Source organism: Eptatretus burgeri, chromosome 1 (assembly GCF_056783735.1).
Source record: "Eptatretus burgeri isolate ZD-2024b chromosome 1, Ebu_testis_v1, whole genome shotgun sequence".
Taxonomy (NCBI): domain Eukaryota; kingdom Metazoa; phylum Chordata; class Myxini; order Myxiniformes; family Myxinidae; genus Eptatretus; species Eptatretus burgeri.
This window is the reverse complement of record NC_140961.1, coordinates 64,240,760-64,263,511: the sequence shown is the minus strand read 5'-3', so window position 1 is coordinate 64,263,511 and position 22,752 is coordinate 64,240,760. Positions and strand designations below refer to the sequence as shown.

General features: G+C 40.3%; 1 protein-coding gene across 9 annotated transcripts; it reads left to right on the top strand.

Moving 5' to 3' along the window:
* The first annotated feature begins 2,397 nt into the window (after positions 1-2,397).
* Positions 2,398-21,045, top strand: C1H14orf119 (chromosome 1 C14orf119 homolog). Of its 9 annotated transcripts, none has more exons than XM_085886033.1 (4): positions 2,398-2,598; positions 3,560-3,617; positions 13,980-14,087; positions 19,912-21,045. In XM_085886033.1, exons 3-4 carry the CDS (start codon positions 14,068-14,070, stop codon positions 20,273-20,275), a joined length of 384 nt encoding a protein of 127 aa, XP_085742159.1. In that variant the 5' UTR covers positions 2,398-2,598; positions 3,560-3,617; positions 13,980-14,067; the 3' UTR covers positions 20,276-21,045. The 9 variants fall into 9 exon arrangements, with proteins under 9 accessions (XP_085742159.1, XP_085742150.1, XP_085742167.1 ...); XM_085886024.1 differs by having other exon boundaries at positions 3,560-3,715; XM_085886041.1 differs by lacking the exon at positions 3,560-3,617.
* Positions 21,046-22,752: the final 1,707 nt, after the last annotated feature.

Here is a 22,752-nt window from a genome sequence, read left to right as displayed (position 1 = left end):
AGTTTATTTGCTGTAAACTGAGTTCATTTGCTGTAAACTGAGTTTATTTGTTGCAAACTGAGTTAATTTGTTGTAAACTGAGTTAATTTGCTATAAACTGAGTTCATTTGTTGGAAAACTGAGTTCATTTGTTGTAAACTGAGTTCATTTGTTGTAAAACTGAGTTCATTTGTTGTAAAACTGAGTTCATTTGCTGTAAACTGAGTTTATTTGTTGTAAACTGAGTTCATTTGTTGTAAACTGAGTTAATTTGCTGTAAACTGAGTTCATTTGTTGTAAACTGAGTTAATTTGCTGTAAACTGAGTTTATTTGTTGGAAAACTGAGTTCATTTGTTGTAAACTGAGTTCATTTGCTGTAAACTGAGTTCATTTGTTGGAAAACTGAGTTCATTTGTTGTAAACTGAGTTCATTTGCTGTAAACTGAGTTCATTTGTTGTAAACTGAGTTTATTTGCTGTAAACTGAGTTCATTTGTTGTAAACTGAGTTTATTTGTTGTAAACTGAGTTCATTTGTTGTAAAACTGAGTTCATTTGTTGTAAACTGAGTTCATTTGTTGTAAACTGAGTTCATTTGTTGTAAACTGAGTTCATTTGTTGTAAACTGAGTTCATTTTTTGTAAACTGAGTTTATTTGCTGTAAACTGAGTTCATTTGTTGTAAACTGAGTTTATTTATTGTAAACTGAGTTCATTTGTTGTAAAACTGAGTTCATTTGTTGTAAACTGAGTTCATTTGTTGTAAACTGAGTTCATTTCTTGTAAACTGAGTTCATTTGCTGTAAACTGAGTTCATTTGCTGTAAACTGAGTTCATTTGTCGTAATCTGAGTTCATTTGCTGTAAACTGAGTTCATTTGTCGTAATCTGAGTTCATTTGTTGTAAACTGAGTTCATTTCTTGTAAACTGAGTTCATTTCTTGTAAACTGAGTTCATTTGCTGTAAACTGAGTTCATTTGCTGTAAACTGAGTTCATTTGCTGTAAACTGAGTTCAGTTGTTGTAAAATTGAGTTAATTTGTTGGAAAACTGAGTTCATTTGTTGTGAAACTGAGTTCATTTGTTGTAAACTGAGTTCATTTGTTGTAAACTGAGTTCATTTGTTGTAAACTGAGTTCATTTGTTGTGAAACTGAGTTCATTTGTTGTAAACTGAGTTCATTTGCTGTAAACTGAGTTCATTTGCTGTAAACTGAGTTTATTTGCTGTAAACTGAGTTCATTTGCTGTAAACTGTGTTTATTTGTTGTAAACTGAGTTCATTTGTTGTAAACTGAGTTAATTTGTTGTAAAACTGAGTTAATTTGTTGTAAAACTGAGTTAATTTGTTGTAAAACTGAGTTCATTTGTTGTAAACTGAGTTAATTTGTTGTAAAACTGAGTTCATTTGTCGTAATCTGAGTTCATTTGTTGTAAAACTGAGTTCATTTGCTGTAAACTGAGTTCATTTGTCGTAAAACTGAGTTCATTTGTTGTAAACTGAGTTAATTTGTTGTAAAACTGAGTTAATTTGTTGTAAAACTGAGTTAATTTGTTGTAAAACTGAGTTAATTTGTTGTAAAACTGAGTTCATTTGTTGTAAACTGAGTTCATTTGTTGTAAACTGAGTTCATTTGTTGTAAACTGAGTTCATTTGCTGTAAACTGAGTTCATTTGCTGTAAACTGAGTTTATTTGCTGTAAACTGAGTTCATTTGCTGTAAACTGTTTATTTGTTGTAAACTGAGTTCATTTGTTGTAAACTGAGTTAATTTGTTGTAAAACTGAGTTAATTTGTCGTAAAACTGAGTTCATTTGTCGTAATCTGAGTTCATTTGTTGTAAAACTGAGTTAATTTGTCGTAAAACTGAGTTCATTTGTCGTAAACTGAGTTCATTTGTTGTAAACTGAGTTCATTTGTTGTAAACTGAGTTCATTTGTTGTAAACTGAGTTCATTTGTCGTAAAACTGAGTTCATTTGTTGTAAAACTGAGTTAATTTGTTGTAAAACTGAGTTAATTTGTTGTAAAACTGAGTTAATTTGTTGGAAAACTGAGTTAATTTGTTGTGAACTGAGTTCTGACGCTGCACAGGGTGTGTGGCGTCAGATGAATGAGGAATTCATATAAAATGTATTTCTGGATTGTTCGGAAGGTAAACGAAGCACACTGACATCAGACTAAGAAACGTTCAGTTCAGATCCAGGGCATTCAGGTGAAAGAAAGCGTCGATGTTATTATTTTCCCACTCAGTGTAATCCGCTGTATGATGACCATGACGCTATAATGAGCAGCAGAGTTTCTGACTCGTCATAATTTCAAACTCACGTTCGTTCGTTGACTCGATTTTTTTTCTTTTAAGTAAAAAAGAAATATAACTTTGAAAAGGAAACACTATAATTATTGCGCAAGGCGTCATTTTTTTATTTTAATGAGCAAACACTTGTCAATTGTGAGTGGCGTTGAAATGCTGTTTGAACGGGCGCTCGGGCGGGTGTTCTGACGTCATGCCTTACAGTGTTGCTCCGTTTCAAGGGACTCGAGTCCGTGTGTGGTCAGGAAAGACACGCCATTGATACTCCAATCTCATCCACGATCTGCCTTCTTCACCGAATTTTCTATCAAGGTTTGGAATGTGTCCCGTTCGTTGATTAAATAATCAGTTGATAAGGATGTTTTGTTTGATGAAATGTACTTTTATTTGTTTGTTCTTGTATCTTCCCTTTCCACAAAGTACGTCGCATCCTCCCTTCCCTTCCTTCTTTTCTCTCCTTCCTTTTCCTTCCCTTCCCTCTTCTCCCTTTCCTTTCCTTCCCTCTTCTCCCTTTCCTTTCCTTCCCTTCCCTTCCCTCTTTCCTTTCCTTTCCTTTCCTTCCCTTCCCTTCCCTTCCCTTCCCGTCCCTCTTCTCCCTTTCCTTTCCTTTCCTTTCCCTTCCCTTCCCGTCCCTCTTCTCCCTTTCCTTTCCTTTCCTTTCCTTTCCTTCCCTTCCCTTCCCTCTTCTCCCTTTCCTTTCTTTTACTTGCCTTCCCTCTTCTCCCTTTCCTTTCCTTCCCTTCCCTTCCCTCTTCTCCCTTTCCTTTCCTTCCCTTCCCTTCCCTCTTCTCCATTTCCTTTCCTTCCCTTCCCTTCCCTCTTCTCCCTTTCCTTTCCTTTCCTTTCCTTCCCTTCCCTTCCCTCTTCTCCCTTTCCTTTCCTTTCCTTTCCTTCCCTTCCCTCTTTTCCCTTTCCTTTCCTTTCCTTCCCTTCCCTTCCCTCTTCTCCCTTTCCTTTCCTTTCCTTCCCTTCCCTTCCCTTCCCTTCCCTCTTCTCCCTTTCCTTTCGTTTCCTTTCGTTTCCTTTCCTTCCCTTCCCTTCCCTCTTCTCCCTTTCCTTTCCTTTCCCTCTTCTCCCTTTCCTTTCATTTCCTTCCCTTTCCTTTCCTTTCCCTCTTCTCCCTTTCCTTTCATTTCCTTTCCTTTCCTTCCCTTCCCTTCCCTCTTCTCCCTTTCCTTTCGTTTACTTTCCTTTCCTTTCCTTTCCTTTCCTTCCCTCTTCTCCCTTCCCTCTTCTCTCTCTCTCCCTTCCCTTCCTTCCTCTCCTTCATCAGGATGAAGATTACCACATTTCTACTCCCATCAAGTCGATTTTTGTTTGAAGTGTGTTCGGTAAGCAAGCGGCATGCTATCGCTTGCCAAGCTCGCCGTTCCGTATCAACTGCCCCTTGGCAAACGATCAAGGGCTGGGGTGTTTGAATGGACAGTTGGTAAGCAGCTTGCTCTCGCTTGGCATGGGGATGAAGGGCTGGGGTGTATGTATGTTCTGTTGGGAAGCAGCTTGCTCTCGCTTGGCATGGGGATGAAGGGCTGGGGTGTATGTATGTTCTGTTGGGAAGCAGCTTGCTCTCGCTTGGCATGGGGATGAAGGGCTGGGGTGTATGTATGTTCTGTTGGGAAGCAGCTTGCTATCGCTTGCCAAGTTATCCATTCTGTATCTGCTGCTTGGTAAGCTGAGAGGTGCTTCATTATGTGCGTAAAAATGGCCGCCATTTGGCACTTCAACCAATGAAATGTTCAGAAGCATACCCCTTGTGATGTATCCTCATCATGCTGGTATCAATTTGTAATTGGTCACAGGCTTTGACACCAATACAAATTTCTATTACGGATCCAAGGCATCAAATAGCTACTTATATTCAACAAATAGTTTCAAATGGAGCACCTCGCCGCCATTAGAGCATTTGCATTGCATCAGGTGTGGCAATTGATGTGAATTGTTGCTCTCAACTTGCTGACTCCATGACAGAAGACTCCATTTGCCCTTTTGCCTTCTACATTCTTACCTCGTTTAAAATGCCGTGTGGCTTTGGCAACTTGCTAGTTATTAAAACGTGCATTTCATACCTTGTCACTTCAAAATTATCCCAATTCTTCAAGATCCACAAACGTACAAAACACCGAGATGAGCTACAGATAATCTTGGCAAGGGGGCTCCTCCTACTGACCTGCCATTTATTAGTCCCCTAACGGTTTCACCGGAGGGGACGATAAGTTTAAACGTTTTCACACTTTCTTTCCCCCATGCCCTTCAACTCTTTCACATATTCAACTGAAACTTGGTACATGGCTGGCTTCATGATGATAAATGACAGAACAAGTTCGAGTTTCACAGAGTTGTGCCCTGTTTGTTCTTGCAATTCTTGCTCTTGTTAGCCCGTACCACACGCAGCGGAAGACGGGGTTTTGTGATCACTTCTGTGTGTTTGTCCGGTCTGTAACTTTTTCTACCATTTGAGCTTTTGTCATCAGATTCTCAACAAAGCTTTATTTTGAGAACATGGAGAAGACAAAATTTAATAATTTTGTTGAAATAATTACCTCCGCTACTGCAGGTGAAGGTTGTGTTTTCACCATCGTTTGTCTTTGTTTGCGAGCAGGATGTCTCAAAAAGTTGTGGACGGATTTGGATGAAACTTGGTAGACAGGTTGGGTGTGTTGCAAGGATGAATCAATTTGATTTTGGTGAAGATCCGAATCCGGATCTTGAGACGAGGATTATTTAATGTTCAAATTGATTCTTCACCATTGAGCGATAGGGCCAAAAACGATCTCATACTGTACAGTGTACAACATGATATTTCAAAAATGTATTGGGCCCGATATGTTCTCGTGGATCAGGTATTACATGGCAGAGGTATGCGCTCTACCGAGTGCCCTTCTAGCTTTCATTATTACAAGCAAATATAACCCGTTGCTTCACTGACAGGAGTGTTAAGGGTGGAGGGGGGGGGAGGAAAAGGGGAGGAGGTGGAGGCAGCGGGGGTGGAGGTGGAGGAGGAGGATGCGGCAGTGGTGCAGGAGGAGCCGAAGCCGAAGGAGGTGGAGGTGTAGGCAGAGGAGGCGGCAGCGGCAGAGGCTGTAGAGATTTTGGCAGATGTGACGTCCAGTTTTACGTCATTCTGAGAGACGGCAAACACATTGATGAATGACCCTGCTTGTGAAACACCGGGATGATAGTTTATAGCTGGGTCGGGATCTAAACCCATGCGAGACAGCTTGGAGCGAGCGTACGTACCTCTTTCCTGTCCTGCCGTGATGTGGCGATTCTTTACTTTGTAACTGAAAACATTTGTTTGCTCATTGTAATCTAATTTATTTTACCTTAATGCTGGAGATGTCCACATGGAAAACCATGCTGTGATATCACCTTGGAAGCTTGCAGAGACCGAAGCTTGAATAGTGCTCCAAGCTAGCACTCCAAAGACACGATTAAATAAACTTTTAAAAACGAAACATTTAATTTTTTTTACATGTATTTATTTATGCCGAAGTGATGGGTTGAACAATGAAAGATTGTACAAAAAGGGGAAACGTGGTGTAAAATATAATTGCACATTTTCAGCGAGCCGGCCACCGTCCGACGCACTGTGGAACAATGCGGGGGCCAATGTAGGCGAGTGGCTCCTGATCTTTGTTCAACTCAATCAATATACAGTGTTCAGTGACAGCAGAAATATTGTAGAGCGCTCGCCAACCGGCTTAAGCACTCAAGGAAACACTCCAACAAAACGGTTGATTCAGAACAGCTGGCTTGGCAAGCGATTCACTATCACTGATCCATCATATTAAACACCTCCCGGAGACACCCAAGCAATGTCCAAACTGGACAAATGAACACCTTTTTTTTTATTTTTTAGAAGTTGGAACTGGTGCTGGTCTATGAAGAAGTTTAAAATTTGAAACTTTGCTGAAATTAAGAGATTCAAGAGGTTATGGAATGTGCAGAAATGAAATATAGCCATGAATGCTGGCGTCTCCGGGTGTTTATAAGCATTGCAACGTACCCATCGATTTGTAGGTAAGATTATCAGGCATTCTATTGTGTAAGTGAGGAAAGTGTAAAAATAATAATAATAAATAAAGAAGCAACTTTATCGTTAAATCATTGCGGCCTGTTCCAAGCCAAGGCATAGAATAGAGCAGGTGGAAAAATAAAATAAAATAAACAAGCTGGGAGGCGACGATGGTTCGCGGGCATTATAGAGGAAGCCCTACCGTAAAAACCTATCTCTGCCGTCAAAATTGATCAAATCGGATTTTTTATATGTTGTACTTTTGGACATTACGCACAGCTTCTAGGAAATGAAATTGCGAGGAAAAAAAAAAACGTTCAAGTGGGCGTGGCTCCGCCCACAAGGGGCGTGGGACGCCCCTCGAACAAAAAGACACAACTAGACCATGATATCTAGCTTGTGCCCATGTTTCATGAATATCGCATCAAACGTCATGGAGCTATGCTCTGGAGAGAGTCACAATCAGACAGACACAACGGAAATAGTGGTCACTGCTGGCGCCCGCGAACCAAAAATTTTTAAAAAGCGGCTTTAGACACTTGCAAGTTGACAGAGGGCTAACTAAGATGGTGCACCGTCATCTTGGTGAGGCTTATTTTGGTTTTTCATGATAAACACCCCTAAAATTATCCCCAAAAGGGGTGTTTAAATGAACCCAAATACAGTTTTAATTCATCCACCACCTTGGCGTTCCCTTGGTATTCTTGCAAAGTTTTGGGCCACTAGGTTTCATGATTTTGGAGTTATGGAGGAGTTGGACTGATGGACATGTATTGGTATACACTTTTGGCACCTGTGGGGAAACCCAAGGGCAAAGACACGTATGACATTTGGACATCTTGAGTTTGATGCTGCACAGAGGCTTCCAAAATGGGTACTGCCAATTCATCAGATCCAGAAATAATGTAATATACACAATTTATTTACTTCACATAATATATGAATACATGTCCATGCATATGTGAAATCCAGTTTGCTTATAAATCCGAGATATCTGAAATGGCTGTGTTTGGAGCAAAGCCGAATTGCAACTTCGGATATTGTCTTGGAAGTAGCGATATTTTCTGTTATTACTTTGATGAAGTTGTTGCAGTCGATCAGGTATGGCAAATAGTGGAGGTAATTGGACTTTCCCCTTGGAGCAACAATGTGTAAATTAAATCCACTTTCCCTGTTTAATTTGTGAAATGTTTCGCAGAACAACACACACATAGTGTGGTCATAGGACCGCAATTATGCTCTTGGACAATATTGTAAGATAATTGTGGCCAAATATATTTTTTTCAAATAACTCACAATTTTCTCCTAAAATGAGTTGAAATTGACAAACGTGTTTGGTCTCCACAATTCTCCATTTCACGTGAATATTACAGAACCTTTGTTTTTGATTCAGAACTTAATACATCCTTTTAAATCAGAAAAAAAAAGAAATGGCATTGACATAATTATTGACACCCTCAACTTAATATTTGGTAGCACAAACTTTGGACAAAATACCTGCAGTCGAGCACTTCCTTCAGCCATGAAGGAGCTTCCTGAACCTCTCCACTGGCACTTTGGCCCACTCTTGTGCAAACTGCTCCAGTCCTCATTGTGCACGTCTGTGTTGAAGTTGATCAGCCGTCTCATTCTCCTGCCTCATTCTTTTTTTCTTGCTGCATCTTGTGCAGGTCTTTGACATTAATCAGCTGTTTCATAGTTTCCTCATTCATTTTAAAAATGGCAATTCCAAAGGCAATTCGTCGCCTCCTCTGGTTTAACGTCCCTCCGATTGATACCTCGCCCTGCATGCCAAACCACAGGGTGGTAGTTTATAGCCGAGTTGGAATTCCAACCCTGGCAAGGTAGTTCAAAGCCAATGTTTTTTTTACTTACGAAATCTAAAGATTTCGTAAGTATATTGATGACTTCCGTTTCTGTGTGTTTGTTTGTTTGTTTGTTTGTAGGCACGATAACTCGAGAACGGAAGAAGCTACCAATGTCAAATTACACCACGTGATTCAGGAGGGTGAGGGCTAGTGCTGATTAGATTTTGGTCAAAAGTCAAGGTCACAGTGAGGTCAAACATCCAAAACATTCGATTTTTAATGGTTTGGTACAGAATCATCGTAGAAACTTCTGGTTTGCGTCGCTACCTTCTCTCGAGACAGCTCTTATTAGACAAGGTCAGAGGTCAAGTTGACGATTTCGTAAGTACCAGTCTATGACTGCTTGTTTGTTTGTTTGTTTGTTTATATTGTCAAAGCTCATATAAGAGCTAACACACAAACGTATAACAAGGGGAGCAGGAGACGAGGGGTGGAGAGGGAAGCACAAAACAAGAGATATTGGGGGAACAAAGACGTTAGGAGATATGTAGAAGGGAGAGGGATAGGGTGGTGTACACAGGGTAAACAAGATGGAAGATGGACACTACAGAGACTTTCAGGAAGAGAATTTGAAGGTGGTGGATTGATGGGGGTAGAAAAGATCATGGGCCATTCTTTGTAAAGTGAGCCAAAATTGGAAAAAGGAGAATTGGGGGAAAAAAAGTACAATTGATGGTAGACGAGCATGCATTGCAAAATGGGATTTAAAAAATTTGTAGGTCAGAGATGTGTTTAAATACAGTGGAGGAGGGATGAAGTACAGAACAGTTAAGAGAATGGAGAAGAAGCATTGTAATAGATGGAATTTTTAGACTGGATGAAAGTAAGGTTGAATTGAACTCAGGATTTTTAAGAACAGGGCAAAAAGAGGAATTTGCAACATTGTAAAAGACCATTTTTGCAGTAACTGCAGTAACTAGACATGCAGTAACTTCCATAATGGAAGAGATGAAGAAAGAAATTGTGAAGGTGCATGCTGAATACCTTCACTATCGAGGAGGGATTGGGTATGTGGAATGGCAAAGAAGCGGAGGTGGAGGAAGTCGCGTGGTTATGAAAGGTATAAGGTGTGAAGGGAAAAGATTATATTTGTATTGTTACATTTGTGTGGCTCGATGGAGGAATTTAATTGGGAAGTTTGGATTGAATAGAGTTGTTTGGTCCGTGGACGTGAAGGAGACATCTCAATGTAATTAAGTATGGAAACTGTGAGCTTGTGTTGCGTTCACCACATGAGGGGTGCTGTCATGTTAATTAGATAAGGATTAAGAATAAGTTCCGCCAGTATATCATCTGCCCCCCCCCCCTCCGTAACCTGTTCCTGTATTTTTGCATTCACAAGCGAGCCAATTGTGCTGAGCAGGTAGAAGCTCCACCTCCAAGGCTGACGGTGGGTGAAGTCATGCCCCCGAGGCTGACGATTGATTGGCGTGACATGAAACGCATGAAGAGGAAGAGGGCGTGGGTATCAGCATATCAAATAGGACGGAGAGTGGAGAGATCGTGAAAGCACACGCAAGAGTTGAGTAGAGGGAAGGAATGGTTGAGTGCGGAGTGAGGGACGCACGCGGTTGAGAAAGAACGTAGTTCGGAGATGCCCTGTAAGAACAGGATTTTATGGATGACTTTCCTTCGAGGCATGTAGAAGACGGCACGATTATTGTATTTGTGTTGAGGCGATTTTGGCTCGCGTGGTGAAGCAAGACGCTGGCCTTTGGCTCTTGGTTTGGGTAGTGAGGAGCGGACCCCGAGCCTTGTGTATGGAAAATAACGGGTTGGTGAGGACGATCGACACACTAAGAAGCTGCACGGCATCTTTGAGCCTTGGTGTTGAATACCGCTCACGAATTTCCTGACTGGTGTTCCTGCTGCGAAGGAGAAACTTTACGCCATTTTGCGCGCGTCTGCACGTGCAAATAGAAGCACCTCAATTCCAAGTTCCATGAAGACCATCTCTGGGCCAAGCCAAGTGTAAGAATAAAAGGAGGGGTTTTCTTTTATTTTGTTTCCCCTTGTATTTAAGTCTGTGTGTAGAGGTTCCTCGATTTAAGACTTTTTTTCTTCATGTTATTATCATTACCTTTTTGATTATTGTCCTTTGTAAATATTTGTCTATTTTCATTGGATGTGTTCATTTTCAGTAACTGTATCCGTGTATTTGTCGTGGGGTTCAAGTATAAACCCCCTTGTGCTTTCCTTGTACAGCGTTTAACTGTTTTTCCATGTGTGAGTCTTGGTGACAGGCTTCCAAGGGAGAAGTTTGACCGTATGGGGCTGGCTGTGTTAACCGCCCGTCGCCACAAATTGGTTCGGGGGATTAACCTTGGCCGCGAGCTCTGCAACAATTTTTTTTAAAACATTTTAAGACATGAAACGTATTTTTAGGAATAATTGAAAGGGTGGTGGAGTGATGTGGAGAAAATAAAAACTGAAGGTGATAAGGAGAAAATACAAGGCTATTGTGAACAGACGGGAAGTCGAAGGAAGGCCTCAAGAAAACTCGATAAGAGAAGATGACAAATACTCATCAATTAGCACAATTTTTAAAACAAAACTGAACTAGAAACACACAGTAAACATGGAGACAACAAAATAACAGTAAAAACGTGACAAAAAAAAAAACGACTGGAAAACTTGTCTTTGAGAGACACTGAAGAACGCCGCCATCGCTCAATAACCAGAACCAGAAGAATGTGCAATCCTTTACGAGTCTAAGTCTCTTTTCTTCATTGCACGACCCACAAGCCATTGGCGGCCCCTGACATGCGGCCAATGATACACAAATGTGAAAACACCCCATCATAATCCGCCATAAATGCTATCAAATTGACCCAATGGTTTGAAATGTGTTCCAACGCGAAGCATCAGTCGCATAACTACCTCAGTACAATTATGCTTGCAGCCCAGTTAACCAAAACAAAGAAGAGTAAGTGGGAGATGGCCTCATAGCAGCCATTATGGAGTCTAGTAGGTGGTGTTGCGGCTCTCACACCAATGTCTTATCAGCAAAAGTGGCCTCCTTATAAAATAAAATACTGAAGATCACTGGTCTAAGCTATCCTGTTGGACCATAAAATAACAAACGCAATGCGATTGATTATTTGAAATAATACTTTACTTTTGCTGTGTTGAAGTCATGTGGTGTCATTGTGTCAATGACGTCTTCCTGTTTCACACAGGAGCTTTATGCTTGCGTGACTCTGGGATCAGAGTACCTAAGACTTGCAACTTTTTACTGTGACTACGTTTAAAGAATGAAACATTTTATTGTGATGACTGTCGAAAGAATACAGCTCAACTGGAAAAGTCCCTGGGGAAAAAGTGTTGTGGGTGTTGTATATGGGCATTGCACCCTTCTGTCCTGCAAAAAACGAGATTTCTCTTTTCGTTCGTGTACAGCATAGAAAAGGACTTCTTTTTTTTTCTCCATTAAAGATTGAAAATGAACTTATGCAAGTGGCCGTGCACCCAACTTCGAAAAAAGAACTAAAAATATCTCTCGGGAATTTTCCTTATTATATGTTTATTTATTTCACATATAAATATGTGAATTTACATGTACACGCACACAATTCAGCCTTAAACTCGTACAAAAACCAAATTATTTATTTATTAAAGACCACGATTTTCTTTCCTCTGCATTATTAAGACGTGCCTTCTTTGGGCGGTGTTTCATAGACCACTGCCTCGATCGCTAACATGCATTACTTCGTTTTCTTTGCACGAGTTGTATTCAAAATGTACCTTTGTTTCTTCAAAAGGTAACTTCATGATAACTCCCCCTCCCAACATGTCCTCCGACCAGATACATTCAAAATGGCTTTTGGAATGCTTTTTTTTTTTTTTTCTCAAATGCCAATGTTCATCCGATTTTCTCACCTTTTTTCTGCAACTGAAACATGAATCATCTTCATGACGACAAAAAAAATGAAATCGAATGGTGACTTGGAGTTAAGATATTGCCATGAGAGTGTAAGAAAGTGCGAGCCTTACAAAATAGGCTTGACGGAGCGAACGAAATGTCGGTGATGTGATGTTGAAGCCCCGCCCTGAACCGGGAAGCTCCTCCCCAATCGGATAGACAGACTGATGGAGATTATTATATAGAGATTATTTGTCGACCCTTTTTGGCCTTTTTTTTTTTTTTTTTTTTTGCTCAATTATTTGAAAACTTTTTTTCCTCAGCAACCACTTGTCTGATTGATGCAACATTTTCAGTGTAGTAGCAATTCCCCATGGATAATATTTTCATTATAATTGTGACATAGGTGACGTGATATGGCAGCCATCTTGGATGAAACGCAAAAAAATTAAAGCATTATGTCACTGAAACCGCTGATCAGAAAGATTTGAAACTTGGCGCATCTCTTTCTGCACCCAATGGGTAATAAAGGTTTGTTAAGTTTAGTTAGAGTACAAATTGGATACAGATGAGCTTTGCATTTTGAGATGCTTTCTCGTTTGTCCTTCTTTCCCTCTTCCTTCTACTCTGTAGCCGCTGCAAACACAATGAATTTATTTGGGGAAGTAGTCCGGGAGAAAAATGCCCTTTTTCAAGTGAACCGTGCATTTTGGTGTGCCAAGTGTTTTATGTAATTAAAGTGTGCTGATTCCAAATCCGATTGATGCCACTCTGTCACCCTTGAGCAATTTTAGCTATTTCACTTTTAAGGTACCCCCTGTGTGTAAAAAATGGAAAAAAAAAATTTAGTTAATTTTTCCATTTTTTTTCAAATATTACTTATTAATTAATCACAAGAACAGAAAATCTTAATGATATATTCACGTTATATTTAATATATATGGAGATTTTGAGACTTTAGCCTCTATACAAAATCACAACGACTAATACTAAAAATATATTCAATTTCTAATTTCAATCGGTCCTATTAATGAAATTTGTAAATGAATCTATAACAATGGAATAGGACATGGTATAAGTCCACAGTAGAATTTTATGCATATACTTATGTGCCTATATGTTGAACATATGTCAAGCAAAGTTAACTAAAGTTAGTTTCTAGAAAAAGGCAAATAAGTAGACAACAGAAAGATAAATAAATAGACAGAAAGACAAAGAAACACAGCTGGAGACCAGCATTGTCTGAATGAAACTGGTGCTGATTCTAATGGAATGCTCCCTATGGGCTTTCGTAGTAGCATTTACAGGAATCCAAGATGACATTGCAGTTTTAACAGCAGCAGCATTTACCTCAAAAAACATGATTTTATCAGGTAAGATACACACCATTTACCATTCTACCTCGAAGTAAGATATAGTAGACCACAATAATAACTATTACAAGTTGAGATATAAATGTTAATGATGTGTGCAGTCCCTGTTTTCCCATCAAATGAGTGATAATATAAGAAATTCTTGAAATACATCTGTATTAATAGAGGGGCTGTGAATTTTTTTTTCTTACAGAGGCTCATAAGCACTACTAAATAATTTTACTGTGATATTCAAATTTATCTGTTTATTTTCCTACTATGTTAATTATACTATATTGTAATATCTATTTTAAGTCTTTCATTTTCACATTGGTTTTTCTTTTGTGCCATGTATATTAATTTTATGTAATATTATAATTATTGTTCATAATGCCAAGTATGTATTATTGATTATTTGTGTTGTGTATTATGATACTTTCTTGATAACATGTGCAAACCAAGTTTCCTTTGAATTTGAGGATTAATGTAATATTATGTTAAATTTACAATATTTTGTATATATACTGTATATGAGTGCTAAAGTATAGTGATGTGCAAAGTCATTATAACGACATTTTTCTCCTGTCATTATATAGGTGCAGATTCAAGTATGACATCGTAACTACTTCCAAAATTTAATGATGACTGATCAAGTTGGTGCACATTGTGTTTTCAATTGTGGTCATGAAGGAGGTGTCTACACAGTAAGTCCAGATCGTGTGAGGGCCATAATAGCAGCCAGTAGGATATGTGGCGATGATTTACATGAGAAGTTAACGGAGGATGCTAAAGTATGTTGTCATCGATCCTGTGTATCAACATATACTTCAAAGACACACATTGAACAATTAAAAAAAAAGAGAAATTTTAAGCAAGGGACATCAGGAGAACCAGAAAGGAAATGCACACGTCAGTCAGAGGAAAATGGCTTCTCCTTCAAAAGGGACTGTTTATTTTGTGGTGATATTTGTGAAGAACGGGACCCCAAGAATTCAAGCAGATGGAGAAGATATTCAATTGTGAGAACTGTGGATCGTCCCCACCACAAGCAGTGCAAAGATGTCATTATGAGTGTATGTGAAATCCACAACGATGAATGGTCCAGGGAAGTTATTATAAGGATTTTGGGTGCAACTGCTGATCTTCATGCTGCAGATGCCCGTTACCATCAAGACTGTAAAAAAACAGTTTATGCACTCAAAATGCATTGATCTACTGATGAAGAAGTAGACATTGCCTTTAATGAAGTCATTGACCATACGATTCATGATGAAAATCACATTTTTAATAGTGTAGAACTGTTAGATATGTATCATGAGTTTGGTGGTTGTAATCTTTCTCGGAGATCACTTATTAACATAGTGTGTGAGCATTTTGGGGATGCCCTGCTTGTGTTATCCTCACCTGGTGTTACTAGTTTTCTTGTTTTCAGAAAAACATGTAGCCTCAGTATTGTTGAAGCAAATGATGATGATCCAGCTCTTAAAAAGGTTGCAAGTGACATTGTGAAAGAAACCTCGAAGCCAAACAAATCTATTATATGTACAATGTGAGACTCAACCAAGATAATATCAATACTTGTGCAAGTCAAACTCTACTACAGCTTCTTGCGGAATTGAAAGTTCCAGATCGACCATACGCTTTAGTTGCGAGTGTCATAACCAGCCACATTAATACGTCTCCTACAGAACTTCAACTTGCAATTACCAACTTCCTGCAAAGCAAAAATTTCATCACAGAGCTGCATCGTTTTGGTATAACAACTACTTATGATGAGTTCACACAGTTCAAAGCATCTGCTGCTGCTGATGTCATCAAGAACGGAAAACAAAGATGTCCGGCACGTAATGGAAAGCTTTTGCAAGCTGTTGGTGACAACTTTGATGCAAATATATTATCCCCGAATGGTCTCAAGCAAACACACAGCATGGCATTGATCATAATCCATGAGAACAAGTCCACCACAGAATGTCAAGATACAAATAAGTGGATAACAAGATTAGGTAAATCAGACCTAAAGGAAATCAAACCCTTGGATGTAGATGTAAGTAGATATAAGGGCCCAAAGAACCCACCAATGCCACAAGATGAAGCTAGACATGCAGTAACAAGTTTAAAGGTCCTTGCAAATCAGGTGGTGTCCTTACAGAGAGCACAACAGCTGGACTTCATGTTCTTGAAATCAATCGCCAGTGATGTTGAGATTGCAGAGTACAATGGTTTTAACACAAACCAAGCTCGACATGCAGGATGGAGCCTACAGCCAGCAACCAGTGTTGCATCCTTATCATTGATTGACATATGCCCTTCTGATTCTGATACAATTCTAACTTCCATGCATGAGGTCAAGCGTATAACTGAGGAAACTGGACAAGTATGCACAGTATTCACAAATGATCAACAGTTGTATAAAGTCACTGTACAGATGACATGGTAGCATCCTGTTAAATTTGAGAAGTTTTTTTTCCACGACTTTGTGGCATGCACATGTTGATGTCATTCGTTGGCTGTGTTGGAACACTGATGGCAAACTCAGGATTGCAAGACGTCATGCAAGCAGCATTTGCAGGCGTTCCAAATATGTTGCATGGTAAGAAGTTTCCGCAGAACGCAAGAGCTTTAGGTATGACTGCTGAAGAAGTTCTTTGGACTTTGCTTGTGAACGATAATGTGCAGGACTTTGAATAAATGATGTCAATGCTTGAACAATGTGCAGATGAAAGTCGTACTACCCGTCTTTGTCTTGATAACCTGATCAAGCCCGTATTGTTAATGATGCAGTTTGTACGTGCAGAACGTGAAGGTGAGTGGCCTCTGCACTTACTGGCTGCTGAACGCATGCTTCCATATTTTGGCGCTGCTGCTCATTGGAACTACTTCAGATGTGGAATTGTCCATATCATGAAAATGGCAAAGATGCCCATGGAGCTTTTGAAGCATTTCCTTAACAGGGAACATGTTATGAGACATCAGCCAGGTATTTGGAATGGCATATGGAGTGACATGATGATTGAAACGACTATGATGCGATATGGCCATGGTCCAAATGGAGTGATAGGAATAACGCTTAACCAGAAAGCTTTGGAACGCTGGGCACTTAGTCTGCACATCTCAAGTCAACTTCAGAAAGACTTACTAGAACTGGATTCCAAATGCAACATCAAACAAGCAAATACCCATGAGGAAGAGGGGAAGTCCAGAATTAAATCTGATGGAGAGGACAGAAGAAAGATATGAGACATGCTCAGTACTTGCATTTCTCCTCTTAACCCAGAAGAACATCCAGAAGAATTGGTAAACATTGTGACTGGCAAATTGGCAACCGATGTAGTCAATGTAGAATAGAGCACATGCGATTGGCTGTAAACAAGTTGCAGCATTCAAGGCAAGCTTACCTAATGGTTTCTATGCTCTCCAAAGTAAGAAAGTTGTAACTATGGAAGCAATGAAAAAAAATCTATAAAAGTTGGAGATGTTGAAGTGATTGATACAGCTTTGATATATTCCCGGGTACTAGCCTTGCAACTGTCCCAATAATCACTTGCAATGGATGATGTACTGAAATATGAACTGGCTGCAATTCCTACATCCATATTCATAGAATCAGGTGACATGCGTATTGCCAAGAACAAATCTGTGCTGAAGAACAAGATGGGTATTGGAGTGTCAGCACGCCTTTGCACTGTACCAAAACAGAAGTAATAGATGGTTCTGCTGTCTTGTGGATTGTCCATTGGCCTTCCAAGGGAACTGTTGCTGATTTTGTGTTGAATGTTACCGAGTACATCTTGCGGAAACTTACATCTTGTCAGGTGTACTTTGTATTTGATCGATACTATCCCTATAGTATAAAGTCAGCTACACGGGCAGAGCGTGGTAAAGCAGCAGCCAGAGCTCATAAACTGACCAGACAAACCCCTCTACCATCGAGGGCTACTTTGCTGGCAAACAAAGACAACAAGATCCAGCTCATTGAGATTTTATTCTCAGACATCATTACAAGTGTGAAAGCGAAGAACATGTCAAACAAGCTTGTAATCACCGGCAGTCAAGATGTACCAACACAGGTGATGCACAGCACAGACATTCAAAGAACAGACTTAAAATTCACACATGAAGAAGCTGACATCATTATGGTGCAAGAAGTCATTCGTTCTGTCACAAAATGAATGCAAGCATCTACGGGTAATATCCGATGATACAGACGTCTTTGTCCTTCTGATGTACCACTACTGGAAATTGAAAATGAGTGCAAAATTACATTAGAAGCAACTGGTGGGGAACGTAAACTTGTGGACATCGGAAAGACAGTAGACAAACGTGCAGATATTATGCCAAGTATCATAGCTCCACATGCATCGTCAGGGTGTGATACTGTCGCCCAATCCCACGGAATCGGAAAAGCATCTGTCCTAAAAAAGTTGAAAGCTGGACTCGGTCTAAGTAAACTTCGTCTAGTGGATGCAGATATGCATGAGGTCATTCAAGAAGCTACATTCTTCATCAGTACCTGCTATGGGTACCCAAGTGAGTGCATGACAACAGCTAGAATAAATGAATGGTCTTCTAAAACAGCAAAGGCTCGTACATCTGCCCCAAAGTTGGCCTCTCTTCCACAAACAACGGAGGCATTTCAGAAAAATGTAAAACGTGCACATTTTCAGGCAGTACAGTGGTATGCAGCACCATAATCCTTTGCAGAACAACTTGACCCAGCACAATTTGGTTGGATGCATGATGAAAAGTGCAAATCATTGATTCCTGTTGGAATACCACCTAAAGTGCCAACAGCTCCACAGCAAGTACTTGAAATGATAAAATGCTCCTGGAGGTCAGACCAACCATGTGCCACAAATCGATGTAGCTGTTCTGTAGCAAAACTTGCATGTACCATGATTTGTAACTGCCAAGGCAAACCTGATGTATGCCGCAGCACAAATAGACTGAAGACAACAATGAGGACACTGATGAAGAGGAGTCTGAGGATAACAGTCTGTGAAAATGTCAAGCGTTTCAACTAGAACTTACATGATTAAATTTTGGTTATTATCATAATTGATCTTTGCATCATTATTCTGCTGGTTAGCAGTGAATGAAGTAGTAACTATTTGGCTAAGGTTTATAGAATTAATCATATAATAGTGATTTAAGGGTTTTTATATTATTTAGGTGACAATTTTAGTACAAACAATGTATTTCTACATAAATAGCATTACCGCAGTATGTTATATGATATCATTTATTTTGCAACATAACATTAATAAATATTGTTCTACAAGCCTTGAAACACGAGCCAGCCTCTTTGTCATTAAAAAACATTAACATAAAAAAACAAGATTGTCCAATTCCATGAATCTGTTCTGAAGCTAGGATTGTTTTCGTAGATCCAAGATGGCCGCCACTTTACGGCTTAATATCTCAAATTGCTCAAGAGTTAGAGTGGCATCATCCAGATTTGAAATAAGCATGTATAAAATATACAAAAAATGTAATAAAATGCTTGGCACACCAAAGGGCAAGGTCTTTTGGATTTCTCCCAGACTAAAGTTGTCACAAGAGGATAGAGTAAAACTGAAAATGATGGCCCGGACAGCATTTGCTCTAGTACCACGATAGCATTGTTTCCCAGGAGGCTGCCATGTTGTTAAACAATGTCAAGCCCTCCGTTCCATTGGAGTGCTTGCTTGAGTGCTTTGAATAAAGCAAGCCATAAGCAAGCTGCTTGCGAATGGAACACACCCCTGCAGTCTTCTTCATTGCATCTGATAAAGTTATACACTTGACATAGCATATCTTGCTTATCTATATATTGCATATGCAAAGTATTCATCTTGCAACCCTCCCCTCCCCCGCACCCCCAAAACTCTCGCATCTCCATCTCCTTTAATGTCTCTGTGGGTTTCTGTGGAATAAATACATACTATCGATACCTGTGCACATGCACGGGATAGCAGTACAACATAGCTGGTAGCAGACGACAGACCGTACACGGGGAATGACAAAAATACGCATTGTGCAAAATGCAAGTGGTACTATGGAATGCCAAGACTTCCCAAACATTGTCGGCATGTCCGCTAAGTGCCACAGCAATTTTATAGGGATCGTGTGACGGCGAGCCGAGTTTTTAGTGTGCAAGCTTGGTATTATAATAGAGATACACTCACACGCACTCCTGTCTCTTGTAATATGATTTACAATTGGAGTTCAAGAGGTACCCAATCAAAAATAAGTGCCGTTAAATAATTGTTACTAATGACACCATTGTGCATACTTTATTCTCCTGACTTTCTCCAGTTTGAATAAGTGAGAATTTTTTTTTTAAACGAGATCAATATTGATGATTAAACAATTTTGATGATTGATGATGACCACGTGGAATATGGGTTCATGATTGGGAGAACAATAGACTGTCTGGGAGCTTGTAATTGCTATTTTTTTTTTATTTGATTGAACTGTAAAATTGTGTCTTTTGAAAGAAGGTGTCCAGCATTATTACTGCTAATTTTGTTCGCTATCTTGATTGGGCAGTGAAATGGCCGAGGATGCTGAAGGTTTGACGGAGTATGTCTCCTTCGTGGCGATGCAGCAAGCACGTTGCATTGTGCATTGGTTCACCGGCTGGAATACTGCACAACGAGAAAGGTTCCTGCGAGATCTGGTGGCCAAGGCATTTCCAGGCCAACCTTGCAGCCTCCTGGACGGTTTGAGCAGCCTCGGTGTAGCCGACCACCCACCCAGCATTTTTGAGTGCCAACTACGGCTCTGGACACAGTGGTTTGACGAATGGTCTGAAGATGAACGCAGCTCTTTTATGGTGGCATTGTCACAGCAGGACCCTGCGTTTGCACATCGTCTTTTCTTTGAACTTTCAGCAACGGGTGCACAGACATGACATGACATGAGGCATGAAGTAGCTTCAGAATGAAGCTTTGCATAAATGTACTGCAGGAACAAATTTCACTTATGGAGAGAGATAGAGATTGTGACCAATCTCACACCAAATACACAAGAGGTAGCCATTTGCCCATCATGCCCCCTTATTATCCTCTTCTAGCCTATAAAAGCCATAATTCCCACTGTAAACCTTGTTGCCCCCTTTCTGTTTGGCCAGCCCTATTATGTGATTTGGTGATTGGAGACCAAGTATGAATTTCATTTGTTGAACTGAAGACCATATTTTAAGTGCAGTGTTTATAGTGACACTGGTTATTGCCTGGGGATCATTACAGCGCGGTGACATCGCGCTGTTATATAATTGGCTATTCTGTCTTCTGTCTTCTGTCACACTTATGGCCGTGTATGTGTCTTTGATCTGAGGGCTATAAATATAAATTTGTCCAACGTCACAACTCTTCCCATCATGCATGCTAATTCACCGTGTCTACATTTAAATTTTATAACTGCAAAATTGTTTCATCATTCTTAACCAAGACTTTTACTGCCCCCAGCCACGCGATATCGAAGTATTCGCTTCTTGTTTAAGATGTCATAGATTTGGAACATTAGTGGAGGGAGGAAAAGAACAATGCCATTTTGAATGCCTGAAACAGAACCAAAGAAATGTTTTGTTCAGAAAGAAATGAGATGTTTATTTTAACATTGCGTACATCATTTTTCATAATTATTTATCTGATGTATAAAACTATTTTGAGACCATGTAAATGTTTGTGGCCATCTTTTTTTTTATACATACATATATGAATAAATAAATAAATATATAATGTTTGTATACCATGTCGAGGTTCATGTCAGAGCTAACGCACACAAAATATAACAAAGCAGGAGACAGAGGGGTGGGAGAGGGAAGCAAAAAATAGTGAAGAACAGAGACAATTGGAGATCTGTGGAAGGGAGAGGTATTGGGTGGGGTACATGGGATAAACAAGATGGACACTTCAGGGGCTTTCTTGAAAGAAACCAGGGAAGTTGAAGGAGGTGGATTAATGGTGTTAGAAAAGATTAAGGTTTTGGATGGGGGAAGATAAGAGATTGTAGTGAACATCTGTTTTGAAGATCTGGAGGAAGGAGTGGGATTGAAGAGTGTGTGTGAGTTTATTCCAGTGGCAGGAAAAAAGAGGAATGAAAGAGGGAAGGTGAGCAGTGATTCTTGATTTTGGTAGTTTTACCAGAAGAAGGTTTTTGGTGGACTGAGAGCGCCCTGCATAAATGTAGGGGGTCAGAGCAAGGGGCAGGGTATGGGAGTCAAAGCCGGAGTGGAGACTAGAAGACAGACAGAAAGATCACCAGCCTGCCTCAGATGAGAGAGTGACAGACGCAAAGACTCAGCTTCATCGCAGGAGATACCAATAATCTGAAAACCTTGGTTTCCACAGCGCTAAGTCAAGCTTGGCGTGAGGCAGGAGCACCACCTCAACGGGGAGAGCAGTACGCCATCAGACTGAGAATAAAGGCTTTGTTAGTGGTGAGAAGCTGAGGTGTACCAAGGAAGGACTTTGCACGACGTCGCGACTGGCTTTGGAGGCCAGCTTGGAGATGTGGCTTTCCCAGGAAAGATGAAAAGAGAGAGAGAGAGAGACAGAGACAGACAGTAGACTGACAAATAGACTGATGCTATCCGTATCGTTGCCAGGAAAGTGAATACAGTGGACATGGCGGCGCGCACGGCATTATGGGAGAACTCTGAAACCCCCTCTTTCCCAGGACATCAACCCAGCTGGCTGCGATGATGAAGGGATTCACACTACCTACACCAAGGGACCATATGCAATCGAACAAAATGGAAGCCGATTTCTGAGGCTTTTTTTAATCTGAACTATTTTTCCTTGAAATATAATGTAAATATCTTGGAGGTTTTCAATGTCACCGTTGGAACGTGACGTCATCAAACAGGTTGGTTGCGCACCTGTTACTCCTTCACCCCCCAACAAGGTACCAAAACAAACCACCATCAATAACCGCACTATTAATACCGTCTTCTTAATACGGACTTCGCCATGAGACTTGTGAAAACATTCATTGTTCACTCCGTTCGAGAAAGGGAAGAATAAATGGGAATCCTCCAACAAGGGAAGGTGGTGCCACAAGGTGCACCCTTTGGTCGAGTCCTGTGGATCGTTTCCTCGGATATACTAACTCGAAAGGATCAGACAACTTTATTTAGGCTTAGATTCGGGCAATGTTCTCTCAACCTCCTCTATCTTCACAGGATAGGGCGTCACCCCAAAAGGGGGCTGTGTGAGGTTCCTGAGGATTTGGACCATGTTTTCTCTCTCTGCCTTCGGGTTCGATGATCGCAGATCACGTGTACTGCATTCTGTCCGCCATGAGGGATCACGTGGTCAGGCCTACCATGCCAGTGTCCATAGCCCAGTGTCCATCGGCGCGTGGCGTATATAGAGTCTCGTAGCT